The 21,848-nt window shown below is 50.1% G+C and overlaps 1 protein-coding gene across 2 annotated transcripts in view; it reads left to right on the plus strand.

Annotated features, from left to right (window-relative positions):
• FAT2 (FAT atypical cadherin 2) overlaps positions 1–21,848 on the plus strand; it is a 79,284-nt gene that overhangs the window by 14,168 nt on the left and 43,268 nt on the right. The window contains exons 1-8 of one of the 2 annotated variants that reach the window (XM_070233978.1): positions 3,274–3,343; positions 5,307–8,586; positions 10,549–10,863; positions 15,332–15,390; positions 16,820–17,131; positions 18,141–18,351; positions 19,891–20,030; positions 20,631–20,912. In XM_070233978.1, the coding sequence (XP_070090079.1) occupies positions 5,328–8,586; positions 10,549–10,863; positions 15,332–15,390; positions 16,820–17,131; positions 18,141–18,351; positions 19,891–20,030; positions 20,631–20,912 (4,578 nt within the window). In that variant the 5' untranslated portion in view covers positions 3,274–3,343; positions 5,307–5,327. Of the gene's footprint in view, positions 1–3,273; positions 3,344–5,306; positions 8,587–10,548; positions 10,864–15,331; positions 15,391–16,819; positions 17,132–18,140; positions 18,352–19,890; positions 20,031–20,630; positions 20,913–21,848 lie in introns of those variants that run through there. The other variant, XM_001917575.6, reaches the window with a different exon arrangement.

Genomic DNA, 21,848 nt, shown 5'->3' on the forward strand with positions numbered 1-21,848 from the left:
GGCCATGTGGGAGAGCGTCGTTGCCGATCTGTGCCTGGGGACTTCTGGGCGTGATGGGGAGGAATTTCAGCTCCAGAAACAAAGCGTGACATTTTCGACAAATCTGGTAGGAGCGTCCTTAGTGGAAGTTTGAATTCCTTTGAGCACATCTGGTTTCCTGTAGAAAGGACAGAAGTGGTCACAGGCATAGGCTCCCAGAGCTATAATGCCCGAGCCACTGCACAGGGACGATTGTAAACACAGATCGTGGAGCAGTAGACTCATAGCGCATCCAGCCACGTCTTAGAAGCTTTTATGATGGGACACAGAACGTTAGGCCAGCAGAGCCCCGGCCTGTCAGGTCGGGAGGGGCTCCTAGGGGTCATCTGGTCCACCTTTTCAAACCTGTGCTTCCCAGGGGCAGAGAAACAAGCCTGCCGCGAGGGTCCAGGCCCCCGCCACTGCTTCTGGGAGTAAAGCTCTGCTTCCATCTGTTTATGGGTTGTGTTTCTAGGTACAAATTCATTAGGACAAAAGAGATTCTGCCCCTGAAAGCAACAGAGGGGTTTGAAATCACAGATCCATTCCACCCCTTCCCCCGACACACACGCATCCTTTCCGGACTAGGAAAGAGGTCCGCAGGGCAGAGGTGACTGTCTTGACCGAGGCCACAGGGAACAAGTGAGTTTAGGGCCAGGTCTCCCGAGAGCCAGGCCAGCTCACTACACTGACCACCGAACAAGCACCTGGGAGAGTGCGCCCCTGATCCGCAGCCCGAAGAAGTCCCCTCACTGCCCCCGAGGCTCATGGAGGCTAATGAGACCAGAGGCCTGCCCAGGCCCGAGGATCCTGCCTGTGTGAGCTGGGGGGGACTTCAGAGCTCTTCTGGTCTCCCCAAGGGCAAACATCCCCTAGAGTAGCATGTCCATCACAGGTCCTGCTTGGATTCCCCCAGGGACGGGGAGCTCTCCCTATTCTGAGAAGACTCGACCAGAATATCAGCGACTTGGAGAAAGACATGGACGTTGCATCCACCAAGTCTCTGAATGTTAGAATCCAGGTCCGAGAAGCGGGAGCAGTGAGCTGAAGCACAGGGTGAGGTGAATCCGGGTCTCCTTATAGTCCTACAGGCTTTAGTTGTGGAAAATCAGCCCACACAAGAACAACTTGGGGATGACGTGACCATACATCTGAGGGTTTTCATTTCCCACAAATTCAACAGGCAATAGTCTGAGCCAGCTGCTAAAAAGTAATCGTGTTTGGTAATATTTGTTGAAAACTCTGTCACAGCCTATGCTCAGTATTTATGTTCGTTAACTAATTTCATTCTCAAAATGAATTATGAAGTAGGGAAACTGAGGATCAGAGAAGGTAAGCCACTTGCCCAAGGTCACACAGCCCGAATCTGTGGGCTGTGAACCGCTCTCTGCTGCCTTGCCCATCTGTGAAATGGGTTGGGAGTTACAAGGAGGCAGAGTTTGACTCACACACGTATCCTGAAAGGGTCCATTCGTGAACCCACACACCTGCACTTGCTCACGCCTGTGCACACACAAACCCTACAGCTACCAGTTTGTGTACTCACATCAGATTCATTCTGTCCAGCAGGCACACACAATCCCCGTGCCCGCACTGCTACTCAAGAACTGCCTCCCGAGTGTGTGGGTGCTCTCCTGCGCCCGTTCACCTTCACCCTATGCCCCTTTCTCTCTCTGAGTCTGGGGAGCCACAGGCGAGACGCCCCGCCCCGGACAAGCGGCTGCTCGCAGCTCCCAGAAGAGCCTGCGGCTGGGCCAGCAAGCTCAGACTCGAGCAGAGACCAGTGGCTTCCTGCTCCGCTGGGGCCCAGGCTGGACCTTCTCCAGAGAGATCAGTGGACCCCACCCTCACCCCAACCTTGGGCATTGATTCTGCCTTGGCTTTGAAAACTAATAACAACTCATACATATTGAGAGCTCTTCTAGGGGCCAGGCACTATGCTGAGCACATCAAGGTGCATGATCTTACTGAGTCTTCATGAAACCCCAGGGAAGCAGTGCTCTCCACAGCCCCACCTCACAGATGAGCAAACTGAGGTTCAGAGAGGTTAGTTACCCGAGGTCATACAGTTAGCGACGGTTGCAGCTAGAACTTGAAGGCAAACAGTCGGATTCACAAGCGACCACGTTCTCCTTCTGGTGGCATGGCCTGGAGGAAAGCCCCTGGCTCTAGATCTCAGCCTGCGACTTTGGGCAAGTCCCTTTCTTTCTTGGGACTTCATTTTCCAGCTTCAAAAAGGGAGGGAGGGCCACTAAAGGCTCTTTCCACTTTCGTTCTGTCATTGCTTTTCCTAAGTCCAGATCCTTCTCCTTCTCAACTAGTATTTGTTAAGTGTGACTATGTACTAGGCACTGATCTAGGCACTGGGAATTCATGCACAAATAAGATACACAAGGCTGCATGTCTTCATGGAGCCCCGTGTCTAGTGCAGGAGACAGGCATTAAACAAATAAGGACACGTTGGGTGGTGATAAGGGAGGAATGTGATAAAGAAAGGCTTTGGGAAGGAGGCTATACCAAACTAGGGGTTAGAAGGTGGCATTTGAACTGAGAACTGGATCACAAGAGGGAGCCAGCCATGTGAGAATCTTAAGTAGAGGGGGAACAGCCAGTGCAAAGGCCCTGAGGCAGATCCCAGTTTGGTATATTTGCAGAGCAGAAAGGAGCCCATGTGGCTGCAGCTTGGCGAACAATGGGGAGAGTGCTGGGAGTTATCACTGGAGAAGCCAGCCGGGCCCAGAGGGTGTGGGGCCTGCCAGGCCACGGTGAAGAGTTTGGATTTTAATCTAAATGCTGTGGGAAGCTGGGAAGCCACTGGAAAATTTGAAATGGAGAAGTGATATGAACTGATTTATATTTTCACAAGATGTTTCAAGATAGTGGTCCTAGGTGCTGTGGGCCAGAAGGGTGGCCCAGGGAGCCCAACATGCCTCTGCACCCTACAAGCCTGTTCACTTGCCCAGGCATGGTGCCAAGAAACAAATATCAGACACCAGCTCTTCCCTCAGCAAACCACTCGCCATGTCTACGGGTCCAACAGCTTAAACACAGCTGAGGGCACCAAAGCCTCATCCAAGGGTGCATTCTCTTTGCATCTTATGCCCCTCCAGGGAGACCCCGCCCCTGCTCCCTTCCCTATAGCTCATCTTCACAACACCCGCTCTGCAAGGCGCCCCGTGCAGCTGCTGAGCGGTGTCTTGTTGGGGCCTGCCCTCCACCGCGCTGACCTGGTGAACAGGAAGCTTTCCGCAAAGCAGGCAGGCGGAGCCGGGCGGCTGCGCACACCCTGGGCTCGCGGGGCTCCCGGAGTGGACCTGGGACTGGGGTAAGGACACATGTTCCCCTGGGGCTTCAACTTCAAATGCAGTGCCCTGGGCGGGGCGGGGGGGGGGGGCGGGTAGTTGGAGTCTGAGTGACTCCGGGGTCCCCTCCTGCTTGCAAGGGACAGTGTCCAGGATGGGGTGAATGTGGCTTTCTGCCTGGGGCCATTTCCGTTGTGGGCTATGGTGGTAAGCAAGGGGTGAGGGTAGGGGGCCAGGAAGAGTGGGGAATAGACAGTGTAGCGTCCCTTTCGGTCACTGGCATTAAGACCCCAAATGTGGACCCAGCCTCCATCCTGCCCGCTGTTTTCTGAGGTGCCTGGGCTTGGGGCTCTACTAACAGGATCTCAAGCAAGGTGGAGTGGTAGGGAGGCCGGAAGGATGGGGCATATTCCAATTCTTTCCTGTCCCAGGCTTTCGGATCCCAGGTTAGGCAGAACTTTCCATTCCTGCCTCCATCCCGTCTCCCACACTGGGCTGCGACCTGCAAGGTCTTAAGGAACCTGCATTCAGCAACCTCAGGACTCTGGAAGGACAGGGATCCAAGTTTCTCCCTTTCCTCCTTGCTCTGAAAGTTTAACTCTTGCTTGCCTTTGAAGAGAAAAGCGACTGGAGAAACCAGTCCTGCCTGTTTCCTCCAGGAATGCTCAGCACATCTGGCTGGCAGCCACCAAGCTCCTGGGAGTGAAGACTCCCACGGCCGGCACCAGCCTGGGGGACTCAGCCTCACATTTTGCTTCGAGAAGGCCCAGTTTGGCAACCACACTCTGCCCTCCCCTTAGCCCTCGCTGTCCTTGGCCCTGATGGGTCTCACATTTTGACCCGGGCTGGAGTTCAGGGACTAACCATGTCAAAATGGCAAAGGAGAGAATTGGTACAGCAGGAGGTCTCAGAGGGGCAAAGCTTTCATTCATGGTTAGCTCAACAGTTCCCAGCGATTAGTTGATACCCGGCCACTTCTTATGAGACTTGGGGCGAGACCCTTCCTCCCTCTGGGGCTCTATTTTCCCATCTACGCATGAGGAGTAGGGTCAGAACGCCATCATCTCCAAGATCCATTTCAGATCCCACATTCCAGGAGCTGTTCAGGGTCATAAGATGAGCCAGAATCAGTCCCTGTCCAGAGGGACTTGTGGTAGCACAGGTGGAGGTGAGACTCAAGACGCCCCAGGTCTAATTCTGGTTTTGCCTCTATCTAGCTGTGAGGCCCTGAGCAGATCCCCTCCCTTTATGAATAACGGCTAATATTAAGTTGACACTACCTGTCAGGCACCATTTCCCTTTGTGATTTTGTTTAATTTTCACAACAATCCTGTGATCTGGATCATATCCTTGTCCCCATTCTACAGAAGAGGAAATCGAGCCTCACAGAGGTTAAGGAACCTGCCCAGGAAGTCAGCAGCTGGTCAGCGGTGGAGCCAGGGCTGAGCCAGGCTGCGTGAGCCAGGCCTGTGATCTGGGTCACTGGGCTTCCCTGCAGTCCCCGCACGTGTAGACGCAGCTCAGTTTGGCTGGAGCTCAGCCCTGTGGGAGGTGCCTTGTAGGAAGTACTTAGAGCCAGATTGCTAAGCTTGGGTACCCGGTTGGAACTATTTCACCACCGCTGGGGAGCCACCAAAGGTTTTCCCGAAAAGGAGTGAAGTGTCCAGTACAGTGTTGTATCTGCTGGTGCCCTCGAGGGAGCCTTGAAACCAGTCTGTTATTCTTCAAGTACAAGGTTTCTCAACCTTGACACCACTGACATTTGGGGCTGGACCATTCTTCATCGTGGCAGCTGTACTGTGCATCATAGAATGTTTAGCAGCATCCCTGGCATCTACCCACCAGATGCCGGTAGCACCCACCCCAACAAGCTGGGACGGCCGAAGGTATCTTCAGACAGAAGGGCAAAGTCATCCCTAGTTAAGAACCACAGCAGTAGGGGCCATTTGTTTCCTAACTTGCACCCTTCCTTTCTTTTTTGCCCAGGGTTTTGGGAGTTTTTCCATCATGGTTATTGCCTTGTTGGGTGTTGCTGTTTTCTTGCTCCGTTGTACATCCTGTGAGAAGCCCCAAGAAGAGATCATCTCCTCCTCAGCCTGGCACTTCACACACCCCCTTTACAATGCAACCATCTATGAAAACTCTGCTCCCAAGACCTACGTGGAGAGCTCCGTGAAAATGGGCATCTACCTCTCAGAGCCCCAGTGGGCAGTGAAGTATCGGATCATCTCCGGAGATGTGGCCAATGTGTTTAAAACAGAGGAGTACGTCGTGGGCAACTTCTGCTTCCTGAGGATAAGGACTAAGAGCAGCAACACGGCCCTTCTGAATAGGGAGGTGCGAGACAGCTACACCCTCATCGTCCAAGCCACGGAGAAGACCTTGGAGCTTGAAGCTTTGACGCGCGTGGTGGTCCACATCCTGGACCAGAATGACCTGAAGCCCCTCTTCTCCCCACCTTCATATCGAGTCACCATCTCTGAGGACATGCCCCTCAAGAGCCCCATCTGCAAGGTGACCGCCACGGATGCTGATCTGGGCCAGAACGCCGAGTTCTATTATGCCTTTAACACAAGGTCGGAGATGTTTGCCATCCATCCCACCAGCGGCGTGGTCACCTTGGCTGGGAAGTTCAATGTCACCTGGCGAGGGAAATATGAGCTCCAGGTGCTGGCTGTGGACCGCATGCGGAAAATCTCAGAGGGCAACGGATTTGGCAACTTGGCTGCACTGGTCATCCATGTTGAGCCTGCCCTCAGGAAGCCCCCGGCCATCGTCTCGGTGGTGGTGGCTCCCCCAAACAGCCATGAGGATGCCCCCTATGCCACTGTAGTGGTAGATGCGAACAGCTCAGGTGCTGAAGTGGACTCACTGGAAATTGTTGATGGTGACCCTGGTAAGTACTTCAAGGCCATCAAGTCTTACGCCCGGAGCAGCGAGTTCAGCTTGGTGTCCGTCAAAGACATCAACTGGATGGACCACCTTCACGGGTTCAACCTCAGCCTGCAGGCCAGGAGTACGAGCACACCTTCCTTTTATTCCCAGATCAGGGCCTTTCACCTACCCTCTTCCAAACTGGCTTCCCTCCAATTCGAGAAGGCTGTTTACAGAGTGCAGCTCAGTGAGGTTTCCCCTCCTGGCAGCCGCGTGGCGATGGTGAAAGTAACCCCAGCCTTCCCCAACCTGCAATATGTTCTAAAGCCATCCTCAGATAGTGCAGGGTTTAAACTTAATGCTCGCACTGGGCTCATCACCACCACGAAGCTCATGGACTTCCGTGACCGAGCCCACTACCAGCTACACATCAGAGCCTCTCCCGGCCTGGCCTCCACCACCGTGGTCGTCGACATCGTGGACTGTAACAACCATGCCCCCATCTTCAACAGGTCTTCCTATGAGGGCACCTTTGATGAGAACATCCCTCCAGGCACCAGTGTTTTGACTGTGACTGCCACAGACCGGGATCATGGAGAGAATGGCTATGTCACCTATTCCATCGCTCGTCCGAAATCTGTGCCCTTTTCCATCGACCCTTACCTGGGGATCATCTCCACCTCCAAACCCATGGACTACGAGCTCATGAAAAGAATTTATACCTTCCGGGTACGGGCATCAGATTGGGGATCCCCATTCCGCCAGGAAAAGGAAGTGTCCGTTTCTCTTAGGCTCAGGAACTTGAATGACAACAGGCCTATGTTTGAGGAAGTCAACTGCACTGTGGCTATCCGTGAAGACTGGCCCGTAGGAAAGTCAGTGATGACGGTGTCAGCTATAGACGTGGATGAGCTTCAGAACCTGAAATATGAGTTTGTGGCAGGCAATGCGCTAGAGTATTTCGATCTAAATCATTTCTCTGGAGTGATATCCCTCAAACGCTCTTTTGTAAATCATACTACTGGTCAATCCATCAACTATTCCCTGAAAATTACAGCCTCGGATGGGAAAAACTATGCCTCACCCACAACTTTGAATGTTACTGTAGTGAAGGACCCTCGTTTGGAGGTCCCCGTGAGATGTGATAAAACAGGGGTCTTGACACATTTCACAAAGACCATCCTACACGCTGTTGAGCTTCAGAACCAGGACTCCAATGATGAGGACTTCACTTCCTTAAGCGCATATCAGGTCAATCATCATACCCCCCAATTTGAGGACCACTTCCCGCAGTCCGTTGACATCCTCGAGAGTGTTCCTCTCAACATCCTCCTGGCCCGCCTGGCGGCCACTGACCCTGATACTGGCTTTAATGGCAAACTGGTCTATGTGATTGCAGATGGCAATGAAGAGGGCTGCTTTGACATTGAACTGGAGACAGGGCTACTCACTGTAGCTGCCCCCTTGGACTATGAAGCCACCAGTTTCTACATCCTCAACGTAACAGTGTATGACTTGGGCACTCCCCAGAAATCCTCCTGGAAGCTGCTGACAGTGAATGTGAAAGACTGGAATGACAATGCACCCAGATTTCCTCCTGGTGGGTACCAGGTAACCATCTCAGAGGACACAGAAATTGGAACTACAATTGCAGAGCTGAAAGCAAAAGACGCTGACTCAGAGGACAATGGCAGGGTTCGCTACACCCTGCTAAGCCCCACGGACAAGTTCTCCCTCCATCCCCTCACTGGGGAACTGGTTGTCACAGGACACCTGGACCGGGAATCAGAACCTCAGTATATACTCAAGGTGGAGGCCAGGGATCAGCCCAGGAAGGGCCACCAGCTCTTCTCTGTCACTGACCTGACAATCACATTGGAAGATGCCAATGACAACTCTCCCCAGTGCATCATGGAACTCCATAGCCTGAAGGTCCCAGAGGACCTGCCCCCAGGCACTGTCCTCACATTTCTGGATGCCTATGATCCTGACCTGGGCCCTGCAGGAGAAGTACAATATACCCTGTTGGATGATGCCCGTGGGACCTTCCATGTGGACCCATCGACCGGCGTGCTCAGTCTGGAGAAAGAGCTGGACTTTGAGAGGCGGGCTGGGTATAATCTGAGCCTGTGGGTCAGTGACAGTGGGAGGCCCCTGGCCCGCAGGACCCTCTGCCATGTGGAGGTGATAGTCCTGGATGTGAATGAGAATCTCCACCCTCCCCGCTTTGCCTCCTTTGTGCACCAGGGCCAGGTGCAGGAGAACAGCCCCTCAGGAACCCAGGTGATGGGAGTGACTGCCCACGATGACGACAGTGGCTTGGATGGGGAGCTCCAGTACTCCCTGCGGGCTGGCACCGGCCTTGCAGCCTTTAGCATCGACCAGGACACAGGTACTGGGAGTGGGGTAGGATGGGAGTGCCAGGTCCTGGGAGAAGATGGGCCTAAGGAAATCAGGGTCTTTCCTGAAAGAAGTCAGGCTGCAGGCTAAAAATCAAAGCAATAAATGGGGACTCTCTTTCCTGTCCCTTTTATTTTATTTTATCTTTACTGGAGATATATACATATATATACACACATTTATATGCATATGTGTCGATGTGTATACTTAAGTAGAATCAACCATCTCACTAGCATATATATATGCTATATATATGTATATATATATACACACACGCAAACAATATATTTTATATATACTACAAATATATATTCTGCTTATAAAAGTAAAGCATGGTGGTTATACATTTTTTTATATATAATTTAAAAATGAATGTTTCCCTGTATCCCATCTCCCCAGATATAATCTTTATTAATGATTTGGTCTATAATCTTCTAAATTTTTCTTCCTTGTATGCGATATATTATCACTGTTCATTTTATTATTATAAAAACATAATACAATAGACATTAATTCTGAAACTTATTTTTTTCACTTAATATAACACCAGGACATCTTATATGTCAGTAATTAAAAACCCTTTTCACTCTTTTTTAATGGCTGCATTTTATTCTATCATATAGATATGACATCCTTGATCATATGCTTTTACTCATACGAATGAGTCTCTGTAGGAAAAACTCTTAAACATGCTGTTGCTAGGTCAAAGGATAAAGCATATTTTCAATTTTAATAGATATTTCCAAACTGCCCTCCAAAAAGGGGCAGCAACTTATTTATTCCTTTTAAGCTTCATAGAAATAAGTGCAACTGTGGGGCTGGCCTAGTGGTGTAGTGGTTAAGGTCACGTGCTCCGCTTCGGCAGCCTGGCGTTTGCAGGTTCGGATCCTAGGTGCGTATCTACACAGTGCTCATCAAGTGTTGCTGTGGCAGCGTACCACATATAAAATAGAGGAAGATTGGTAGCTCAGGGCCAATCTTCCTCACCAAAAAAAAAAAAAAGTGCAACTGAGTACACACTTACTGAGTATTCTCTACTTGAGGGGGCCTGAGGTAGGCACCTGGAGGAAATTCCCAGGTGAATAAAGGGAGGTCACTGCCCTCAAGGAGCTTACAATCTGGCAGGAAATTTATCTCCAGGGTCAAGGGCAGGGTGATATGGTAGAAAGAGCATTAGCTTGAGAGTCGGTTCTAGACCCAGCTCTTCCACTTACTTGCTACATTATCTTGGTCAAGTCGTGTGCTCTCTCTGGGCCTCAGTTTCCCCACCTGTCAAAGGAGTAAGGTTCCTTCAGCTCAGACATGCTACAGCTGTGAGCAGGAGTCCTGCCCTCTCACCTAGGTCCTTCCAGCTGAGTGTGATCCATGAGAGCTTAGGGTGCAAGCCTCTTTTGCTCACTATTGGACCCTCGACTTCTAGAACTGCGCTGGCTCGTAGTGAGCAATCCGTGGAATTAGTGAACTAATGGAGGAAGCTAAGCCTCTAAAACCGTGAAGATGATGGAGAGGAGAACAGCAATTTATTCATCAAATCCCTAACCCTTGAATTGATATCTGTAAGGACTTGAAGCTTGAAGGAACCGGTTTAAGGCCAACTGTAAGGAAATTCCACTTACAGAATGGGAAATAAATTGACAGGACTTGAGCTGAAGTAGGTAGTCAGGAGAAAGTAGGTCACCTATTGCTGTGTTCTGGAAACACTGCATATGCCCATACACTAGAGTCTTGGGCCTGTTTTAGTACAGGAAGGTCTGAGAGGTTCTCCAATGAGGATGTGAATTCCCCTGTGTTTAACTTAGCATCTTTCACACGACATTGGCGAGAGTTCCCTTTTCTCATGGAACACCTATCAATACCCTTTCCACAGTACAGTTTTGGAACTGTGAGGCAAAGTGACTTCTAAAACTACTTTGAGCTCTAAAATATTTTGGGTTTGGTGATTGACTGTCCCTAGGAGTGATTCTGACTTTGGCACCCCTGGACCGAGAATTCGTGTCCTGCTACTGGCTGACGGTCCAGGCAGTGGATAGCGGTTCCGTACCCCTCTCTTCTGTAACTGAAGTCTACATTGAAGTTATGGATGTCAACGACAACTCACCCCGGATGTCCAGACCCGTATTCTACCCCTCTGTCCGGGAGGATGCACCCTTGTACACTTCTGTGCTTCAACTGGATGCCTGGGACCCGGATTCCAGCTCCAAAGGAAAGCTGACTTTCAACATCACCGGTGGGAACCATATGGGATTTTTCGTCGTTCATCCTCTCACAGGTAAGGACCCTGGGTGTCTGGGTGGACAGGATTCTCTGCGGCAGTGCTTCTCAAACTGGGGTCCAGGGCCAGCATCATTAGCATCACCTATGAACGTGATAGAAACTTAAATTCTCAGGCCCCACCTTAGACCTACTGAGTCAGAACTCAGGGTGGGGCCCAGCAATCTGTTTTTTAAGAAGCTATCCAGAAGGTTCTGATGTGTGCTAAGATTTGAGAACCACTGCTCTACAAACTGTGTCTTTTTGGGAAAACAGGAATACATCAGCTTTCTCTCCTTGGGGCCAGGGAAGCTAAGCAGATTGCCCCGTGGTCAGTCTGATCTCCAGCCGGCCCAGAGCTGTGGCGCCAGGGCATCTGGGGCAAAGATGCTGGGTGGTTTCGAGGAATCCAGAGGCCACCAGCTGGCAGCCGTGAGCCAGATGTAGCCCACAAAAGTGTTTTGTTTGGTTTGCACAAACCGTAAATAACAATTTTTCAAGTTGTTGCTAACATGTAAAAGTCAGGAAATTCCACAAAACATTCCAGATTTCTGGTTGTTCTTAAAAAACTGGAAGATCTAGCCACACTGAGCCCACATTCCCCCGGGGCCACAATTACCTGGAATCGACAGCAGCTCCCTGTGTAGAGCCGGTGCACGTCCCCTGGTCCCCATAGTCCCCTCACCCCCTATTGCCTTGGTCCCAGGCTGCTTCCTGCATTTATGCTACCCCCCTGGCTCCCATTGGTGCTGCAGTTTGAGAGCTGACTGCCCTTGCTGTGGGTATTCCTCCAAGGCCACATCTTCCTCTTGGAGGATGAACAACAACCCTACTGCAGAGAAGGCTGGCATTCTCTCCTCTGAACCCAACATCCCATTCTCCAGCTCCAACAATTACTCATTCCTGGAAGGACAGAACTCTGGCGAGATGCGAGGACGAGGATAAGGAGAATGCTGGCAGGCAGTCCCTCAATCCTTAAGACAAAAGGAAACAGGAGACGCATGAGCATGGGGGGTCCTGGGACAGACACTGCAGGGTCGGGGGGCGGAGATCCAAGTGTCTGTTTGCCCAGGGACATTTGTTTGGAACCATTCCTGTTGGCCTCTGACCTCAGGAATGGATTCTTGCTCCTAAAAGGAGGCGGCTTTTCCCTCGGAAGGCAGGGCCTGAGCTGGCTCTCCACCTGGATCCACCTTGTGCCTCCCTTTTTGGAAGAGAGAAGAGATCTTTCACCTAGGGCTTTAGCTCCTCAGCTTCTTCCAAATCCCTGTTCTGTTTACTGTCAACAGTTCCCTGACAGGGGTCTGGCAAAACGCCCCAGAGGGCAGAGATGTTCCTAGTCTCCCCGCAGGTGAAGAGGAGAAACTTTTATCAGCATGAACATTTAAAAATAAAACCATAAATCAGCCATGAGCCGCTAGCTCTCCTTTCTTATCACCACCATTGTATCGTCCCACTTCCCCACCTGGATACCTTGGATGGGTTCCCTGTGCCCTTAAGAGAAAGCCAGATCCTGCTGTGTCCCACAAACTTCTACCTGGTCTGGCTCCTGCTGCCCTTTCTGGCTTCATCTTGCCTCTCTCACCCTACTACTCTCTGGCTCCAGCCACGTGGTCGGCTTCCGTCCATGCCTTCTCCTGGCACCGGGCCTTGGCACATGCTCTTCTCGTCTCCTCTCCTTTTGTCTGATTAAGTCCTGCTCTTCTTTCAGATCCCAGCCCAGCTGTTCTTTCCTTAGAGAAGTTTTTCCTAATACTATAAGACATCTCCCAGCACCATCTTCTCCCTCCGTTTTTAAAACACTTATCACGGGAGACCTTATATTCACTTGTGTGATTATTCCATTAATTATCCATATCCTTCACTAGACTTCAAAGGCTTTCCAGAAAAGGAAGCTTGATAGTTTATGCCCACTGTCATATCTTCAGTGCTTGACACACAGTAGGATCTCAATAAATAATTGGGAAATGAATGCACCAATCTCTGCCAGCATCCGCAATCTTGTGTTAAGCCCCAGATTCATTCACTGATTCAGCAAACGGTTAAAGGTATCTGCCCTTATAAGGTATTTAAACTATATGCTGTGGAGAGAAATGAAGATAAATAAAACACAATTTCAGGCCTTGAGGAATTTAGTCCATCAGGAGCATGAAGATCTGGGTATAAAAAACTATAGAACCAGGGAGAAGGAGGAAACTTTGTGAAATGTGTGTAGATGCTGTGCCGTGGCTGCTCAGAGGAGGGAGGAAGCTGTTCAGTGTGGTGGGTCAGCCCTGGCTTCACGGACAGGGGTGGATCTGCTGAGCTGGAGGATGGGGAGAATTTTGACGAGGAGCAGTTTGGGCGGGCACTCGGACAGGAGAGCGACGGGAGCAAGAGCAGGAAGGAAGACGACCCAGGTCCTGGAGACAGAGCATGCTGGTGAATTTCCAAAGGCATATCCCATTTCCACCACTTACGAACCGTGAGAAAGTTACTGAACTGCTCCATGCCTGAGTTTTCTCATCAGTGAAATGGAGATCGTAATAGCTACCTCCTGGGTGGTTGTAAAGATTAAATGAGTTAATAGATAGAGACGTATAAAGAGCTTAGAAGAACGGCCTGGACAGGTAAGAGCTCAGTGAGTGTTGGCTGTGATGATCCTCAGGGAGGGCAGGAGGGGGAGAGGAAGCTGGGAAGGTAGTTGGGTAAGACCTAGACTGTGGTGGGTCAGGGGGAAAGGAGTAGAAGGATCTGGAATCCGTTAGAAGTGGCATCAACAGCAGTTGGAAAATTATTGGAAGAAGGAGGGGAGGGAGAGGGAGCTGAGATAGGGTGATGGGGAAACACCTGTTTGAGGGGAGAAGTGATGAGAGCTGACTCGGCTGAGCGCCCACCTTGGGCCAAGAAGGGTCCTCAGTGGACTCTCACATAGTTCCAAGGGGGGGCTCTGCCATGTCCCCATTCTACACGAGCACTCCCTGGGAATCCTGACACCAATCTCACAGAGGGGGATGAGGCTGATAACAGGGACGATGGTCCAGGAAGCCAAGGCAGCAAGTCCAGGGACACTGGCCCTTAGAAGGTGGAGGGAGGCAGTGGTGAGAAAAAGGAAGAGAGCAAAGAAAAACCAGAGAAAGAGTGTTTGAGACTCAGAGAGGCAAAGAGGGAGGAGGGAGCGAGCAAGACCTGGAAAGGAAGAGAGAGGGAGGATGGTGAGGGATAAAGAGAGAGAGGAGAGAGAAAGGGAGCAGAAGAGATGAAGGGAGAAGGAGCAGGGAGGAGAGCCAGGACTGAGCCAGAAGGAAGGCTGCCCTGCTGAGGCCCTCTCATCCCTGTACTCCTTCTGGGGGATCCCAGATCCTGGGTCCTCCCCTGCAGGCCCCTCAGCTTGGAGGTGAGCTGGGTGGGGTGACCTGGGGCAATATTCACAATGTCTGAGAGGCATGTGTCTTCCTTCTCTGGCTGGAAGGGCCTCTGGCTGTGGGGCTCTCCAGGAGCCCTTTCTGATCCCTCCCATGCCTGCCTTCAGTTAGGGAAGAACAAGTCCAGGTGACTTATTATTATTACTATATATTATATATTATTATATATATTATTATTATATATTATTATTGCACGAGGCAAGAGCACGCCCCTGGCAGAGGCCACTCCTCCCATTCTACTCCCATTTCCAGCACTGGAGGCTCCACCGCAGCACTGAATCCGTCTTCCTCTCACAGAGCCCCCATCCCCACACTTCATTCCATTACTCCATCATTTAGTTGCCTAAAACAAGATCAAGAAACTTATTGAAACTTTTCGGATGACTCACTGACCTCTGCCAATAGCTCTGCTTTTATTTTAAAAAGCCCTTCCCTCCCCAGCGGTGACCTCTCGTCTGTGGGCTCCGATGCCCCTCGGGGCCTTGCGCTCTTGGCTTCCCTGATGCTGGCAGAGAACTGGCACCTCCTCTCCTTTGTACCATCAATTTATAGCGATAGTGCCTCAGAAAATTAAAACTAGACTTACAGATCACCAAGTTCACCTTCCTCAATTTATAGATGAGCTGGAAGGAGCCCAGAGGAGCCCTCCGCTGGCTCGTCTGTGCCAGCCGGTCGTGGGAAGAGTCAGTGCTAGGACTCAGGTGAATTATGTAATAATAACAAAAGAGTAAAAAGCTACCATTTTGTGATTTCCCATGAACTGAAGGCGATGACCGTGATCTCTGTTATGACTCCCGACAAGCTGCCTTTTTTCCTTAACAATGTATTGTGCACAGCACCCCTGCTGATGGTGAAAGCAGGATGCAGGTGGGAGCCTCCACAGATACCATCATCTCTGCTGTGCTCTCCCCTCCTTGCTTCCCCTTCTCTTTCTCCAGGATTCTATTTCCCCTTAATGTTCTTGTTCTCCAAAGACCAGAAGGATTCTGAGGTAGGATTTGAATGGAATCCTTGCACTCACCCCCAGTAGAGTGGTCCTGGGAGCCCTCTGCTCAGTTCTCCCTCCTGCCATCTCTCCCCCAGGTCTGCTATCCACCGCCCGGCAGCTGGACCGAGAGAACAAGGATGAACACATCCTGGAGGTGAGTGCTGGTGGTGAACCCACTCACTGGGTTCCAAATCCTCCTGAAGGAGGCCAAGGCTGGAGCCGAGCCAGGCCTTGGGGGTCACATGCTTGCCTCCAAGCACTGTGGCTGAGGAGGGTACTGGGCTCAGGGAGGAGTTGCTACTTAAGCTGAGACTTGCTGTAGTTGGTGGTGAAGACTCTCAGGGTCTTCACTGGCTCTTTAGCACTGTGAAGGGAAGGAATCTGAAACCATGTCCAGGCAGGGCAGGAAGCACTGATTGATTAGTAATGCCTGCAGTGAGGGCAAGGAATAGCGAGCCGTACACATGTGCTATGTAATTATTGAGTCTGCTTTCTAGCACATCCCCACAGTCCAGAGAGAGAGTTACCCGTGGTCAAATGCTAGTTCAGTAGGAGAGCCAGGATGGAAACTCAGACCTTTGTCTTCTAGATCTGTGCTCTTTCTAGGATGTCTCTAAAATCCCATAGGCATCCTTGGTGCCCATTCCAATGAGAGGCATTGGTCTTGACCTGGAGGGGAGTAAATCAGAAGGAATGTCCCCTCTTGAGTTACCATTGAGTTAGTAGTTGTGTCCCCTCTTGAGCTACCCATAATTGATGTACAGGCATCTCTTCTAGTCTTAAAGATATCAGGTGGGAGGGACACAAATTCCTCAGCAGAACTGAAATAAACTTTGCCTTCTATGCTCCCAGGCTTTGCATATTCCTTTTGTAAGTAGCAGGTATTATTAGTAAGCAGCAGCTAAATGGCCTTCTAGGGGCTAAAGCATTCTCCACAGTTCAGTAGAGGTACTTATCTTTAAATAGCAAAATATTTTTAAAAATTCAGAGCCATTTAGTGGAAACGTCTTACCCCATACGATGCCCTTGGGGCTGTTGATGCCCGGGATAAGTTGCCCCTGCATGACACAGCCCCCAATTCTGAAATTGTTTTAGTGCCTTTTCACTCACTCTGGGTTTCATTTCACGCATCGGGCCGCAAGTCTGACTCAAAAGCTACCTCCCACTCCTTCATAAACATCTTCTCATTTGTTTTTTCTAACCTCCAGTAGCTTAAGAAAACTGGAGAACAAAGCTTATGAAAATTACGAGCAAATAAAAAGTTAATGGTCTCTGAGAAACGGCCCATGGGCCTCCTGAGTAAAGAGCACCAGCTTTTTTCTGGAGCCTCCGTGACTTGTCTGCTTCCAGTTCTTTCTAGTTTTTTTCTCGGTTCTTGCTGGCTTTCCTGTGGGTGAGGTTACTAGAGAGCTGGGTTCCAAGTGGGTGAGATTATGATAATAAAAATCACAAGGATATTCCAAAGAACAGACTGACTAATATTTCCAGGCTGTGGAAGGCAGGGGTAGGGGTAGGGTTGCAGCGGGTGGTGATCCATATTCACTGCATTGCATCTGGCAACTCACACTGGATTCTGTCCCCAGGTGACCGTGCAGGACAATGGGGAGCCCTCGCTAAGGTCCACCTCCAGGGTGGTGGTACGCATCTTGGACGTCAATGACAACCCTCCTGTGTTCTCCCACAAGCTCTTCAATGTCCGCCTTCCAGAGAGGCTGAGCCCAGGGACCCCTGGGCCTGTGTACAGGCTGGTGGCTTCAGACCTGGATGAGGGTCTCAACGGCAGGGTCACCTACAGCATCGAAGAGAGTGATGACGAGGGCTTCAGTATCGACCCGGTCACGGGCGTGGTGTCATCCAGCAGCACCTTCAAAGCTGGAGTGTATAACATCTTAACGGTGAGGGGTACATGGAGGCCGCAGGGGCGGGAGTGGCATAACTGGTCAGGGATTTTCTTTGAGGATATAGGAGGAGGGAGACAGCCGTCAGGGATGATGGAGGCGGCACTCCCCTCCCTGGCTTTCTGCCAGAGAAACTGAGAGGCCTGACTTCAGCCAAAGGATCAGAATTCTGGGCCTTTCTCTTTGAGGGCAATAAGGTCCTTGCCTGGGAAATGCACTCTGCTAGAGATAAGGATTTTGGTGAGAGTGGCAGGAGCTTTGGAATCAAGGTAAGCCTGGCTTCCTATCCTAGCTCTGCCGTGGTTCACCTGTGGGGCCTTGGCCAAGTCACTTAATCCTTTTGAGCCTTTTTTTTTTTATCATCGGTAAAATGGAGCTAGAATGTTTCCTTGTAGGAAGCCAATTCAGCAAGTGGCTAGGGCCTGGGCTCCACGTCAGACGGTATGAATTCAACCCCAGCCTCATTGCCGACCAGGCAGACAGTCCCAGGCAGGTGAATTTACCATGCGGAGCCCCTGTTTCCTCCTGTAAAATGGAGATGATACTAGCACCTCTCTCAGGGCTGTCATGAGGATTAAACCAGACATTGCACTTAGAGCAGAGCCTGATAATAGTGAGAACTCAATAAATTCTGGTTTCTCATGTTTATGGTTGTTGGGAAGGGTAAAAGTCCATGGACGTCAAGTCCAGTTTAGGAACTAGCACACAGTAAGCCTTCAGTTAATCGTGGCTTTATTTTATGGTTGTTTATTATTATTTTTTCACCATCCACGCGGTTCTTGAGCACAGGTTATATGTTTTGTTCACCACCGTGCCCGCAGCAGCTAGCTTTGTGCCTGTTTACAGGAAGTCCTCAAGTGCACGTTGATGGAATGGACCAGTGGACAAGAGGCCAGCTCGGTCAGTCAAGGACGCTCTGTCTCTTGGCCTGGCCACCTGGGTTTTCTTGTTTTTTGGCCCCAACACTAAAGACAAAGCCTCAGTTTCAGTTTTGGCCTCTTTTCAGATCAAGGCAACAGACAATGGGCAACCACCACTCTCTGCCAGTGTCCGGCTACACATCGAGTGGATCCCCCCGCCCCGGCCCTCCTCCATCCCCCTGGCCTTCGACGAGCTCCACTACAGATTCACAGTCATGGAGACAGACCCCGTGAACCATATGGTGGGAGTCATCAGCGTTGAGGGCCGACCCGGCCTCTTCTGGTTCAGCATCTCAGGTGTGGCAGAGCAGCGTCAGTCCTTGTGGTACAGTCTTTCCAAGCATCTCATGGTCACGTTCCCTGGCAGCCCCTTTTTGGCCATTAGTGGTGATTGCCTCTTCCCTGGTTTTCAGGGGCAGTGGGTAGTAGGAGTACCACTTCTGCCAAGCTTTCCTCCCACACCAGTTAGGACCTCAGGTGGAAGCTCCACGGTCTCACTGGCAACCTCAGTCTGAGTTGGACAGTGCCTCAGTTACCAATTACCAGGGAGACGAAAGATGGTGGTCCAGGGAGACCTGGAGGAGAAGGCACAGGTTTTGTGTTTCCTTTTCTGCCTCCGTGTGAAAAGCAGTGCAGAGCTGACTTCACTGACCATGAGCCTGCGGCCAGCTGTACCTTGGGGCCACGCTTAATGTTCTGGTCCCAGGTTCCACCCTCAAGATCAGAGGAAAGTGTCCATTCTAGTCGTAGCAGATAGTTGGGTCCAAGCTCTCATGGCCTCCTCTGAAATTCCTTTCTGTCTCTAAAGCAAGAATTTGTTAAAACATTTTTAAAACAGAGGGTGGGGGCAGTATGAACCCCTTTGGAAATCTGATGAATACTTAAGCCTTCTTCCCAGAAAGACATGCATACGTGCATGTGTGCGCGCGCACACCACCCACCCCCCCACAAATTTGCATACAAATTTAGGGATTTTATAGATTCTCTGAAACCCAACCAGGGATTCCAGGTTAAGAATCTCTAACCTAAGAGTTTCGGTACCACATGAACCATGGAGTCTCATTATAGAGTTTCCCAGCCTGGTTCAGAGATTGGATACACACCCATCCCAACCTTATTGACCTCCTGGATTAGTTCCAGTTCTGATTCCCTGCTCTTTATATTTGGCTTTTTTTTCTTTTGTGCAAAATTAATAGACGTATTCAACAGAACATTTAGAAAACACAAATGAGTGCAGAGAAGAAAATAAAAATCACCTAAACGCCCATCAATCAGAACATAATTCCACTATCACAATTTTGATGTGTTTCCTTCTAGTCATTTTTCTTTATACACACACACAATTAGGGTTATGTTAAAATATTGTTTTCTAACCTCTTTAAATACATCCTGAAAATACTTCCATGTCACTAAACAGATTTCAATTTAGTGGACATTTAGATCGCTGCATGCTGATTCTATATTTTGAATACTTAGAGTGTATTAAATCAACTCCCTCTTGTTGAACAGAGGCCGATTTCATTTTTTCCCATGTGTAGGCACCTTTAGACTGCACAAGCCACCTGTCAGCCGTGAAGTAGAGCTCCGTTACTCCTGCACGTTTCAATCCTAGGAGCAGAATACGTTCCACGGCAGATTTTGGTCTTCCTCTGGGACTCTTCAGTCCTTATGACCTGACCTTTTTCTTTATCATCACTTGGATCTTGATAATAACTTGACAATAACTTGACAGAATCTACTAGCACCTTCTGGAAATCTATCAGCCAAATCCCATGTTGTGCTCCTATTGCCTGAATCAGTGAGGTTGTGTGTGCTTTGCCCCCACTCCCACACCAGGTGGGGACAAGGACATGGAGTTTGACATTGAGAAGACCACGGGCAGCATCGTCATCGCCAAGCCTCTTGATACAAGGAGGAAGTTGAGCTATAACTTGACCGTGGAGGTGACCGATGGGTCTCAAGCCATTGCCACCCAGGTTAGAGACCTTGCTGGGGACCCTTGAGTTGAGAGGACATGGGAGGACTCGTTGGTGGGAATGGGGCTACAGAAGGCTTCCTGTGAAGGGTGTATCTCAAAGAACGCTGAATCTGGAATCAAGGTTCTGCATGCCTGTCTTATCTGATACACTCTCTACTTCTGTGATCTTGGGAGAATTCTTGTTCCCACTGTGGATCTCTGTGAAATGAGGGGGTTTGTCTAAATGGGTGGTTTTCAATTAAAGATAGAGTGCCACGGGAGCTTCCACGGGTATGAGGAATGATGGTACGTGGGGCTCTGGATTTCTACTCTCGTTTCAGCCAGAGTTTTATCGGTTTCACCCATGGGAATTTCACAAAAAACTTCATTTGTAGAAAAGGCCCTTGATCAAAAATTTTGTTTTCGAAAACCACCAGACTGTGTGCTATCTGAAAGCCTCGAAATTTTTAAGTCCTAACATTCATTTGACAAGTGTTTGTCAAGTGACTGCTGCGTGCCAGGCACTGTGCTAGGCAGACGATCTGGTGACCAATGAGACAGACAAGGTCCCTGACCCCTGGAGCTGACAGTCTGTCTCCTTTCTCACTCGCCTCCCTAGGTCCACATCTTCGTGATTGCCAATGTTAACCACCATCGGCCCCAGTTTCTGGAGGCTCATTATGAGGTCAGAGTTCCCCAAGACACGCTGCCTGGGGTTGAGCTCCTCCGCGTTCAGGCCACGGATCAAGACGAGGGCAAGGGCCTCATCTACACCATACACGGCAGCCTAGACCCACGAAGTGCCAGCCTCTTCCAGCTAGACCCAAGCAGTGGTGTCCTGGTAACTGTGGGAAAATTGGACCTGGGCTCTGGGCTCTCTTGGCACACGCTGACCGTTATGGTGAGTAAACTGCAAAATCGGGCGAGGATGTACTTGCATGCGGATGTGAGGGGGTGGATATGCTTGGAGGCGTGCTGCAGGTTCCCTTTCCCCTGCTGAGCCAGGTGTCCTGATGCTCATGATGATAATCCATGAAATGAGTTGTGACATTTCACAGCCTGCCTGAAGCACCTTCCATAAGGGATGCCTGGGGGGGGTGAAGAAAGGGATGGGACAGCTGCCAAGGAAACTCCTATAACCTTGGCTTTCTCTGGACTCACTTCAAATATCCCCCAACAGCTCTCTCCGTGCTCCATGACTGCACGACCACACTGTGGATTCACACAGTGTCAGAGCTGGGAGGGACCCAGACACCATCCCACTCAGAGCAAGCACTAAGGTGAGGCAGGCAAAGTACGTAGGGCACAAAATTTGAGGAAGACTCACTCTTAGGGTTGTGTGCCTGCACTTTTATGACCCTGAGAGTGAGTGCCTCCTTAAATTTATGCCCTACGTGCCTCACTGTGGTCCCAGCTCTGATCCCACCCATCAACTTCTCTTATCTTACACCTGGGGCCCACAGAGGAAGAGAGACTTGCTCACCATCATACAGTTGTTTATGATGGAACCAGAATCAGAGTCCAGCCTTCCTGACTCGAGGTCCAGGATCCTTACGCGTTAGTTTATCATCCTCTGGGCTTTAACTTCCTTTAATTCAGTGCTCCCTCTAGAATGACCGTAGAACCGTTTTTTTTTATTTTTTCTTCTTTTCCCTGCATAACATCTTGAAGAACTAATATTCTATGAGACCTAATTTGGAAAATATTGCTTCTCTGCTTATTTCTGCCTTTCTCCTAAAGTGAAATTATCCATGAAAATAGCTAAGCCTAGTAATCACTAATCGATAAATTTATTTAAAAGGAGGAAAGAGCAAAAATGAGAGCAAAATTTAAAGGA

This window comes from Equus caballus, chromosome 14 (assembly GCF_041296265.1).
Source record: "Equus caballus isolate H_3958 breed thoroughbred chromosome 14, TB-T2T, whole genome shotgun sequence".
Classification (NCBI taxonomy): domain Eukaryota; kingdom Metazoa; phylum Chordata; class Mammalia; order Perissodactyla; family Equidae; genus Equus; species Equus caballus.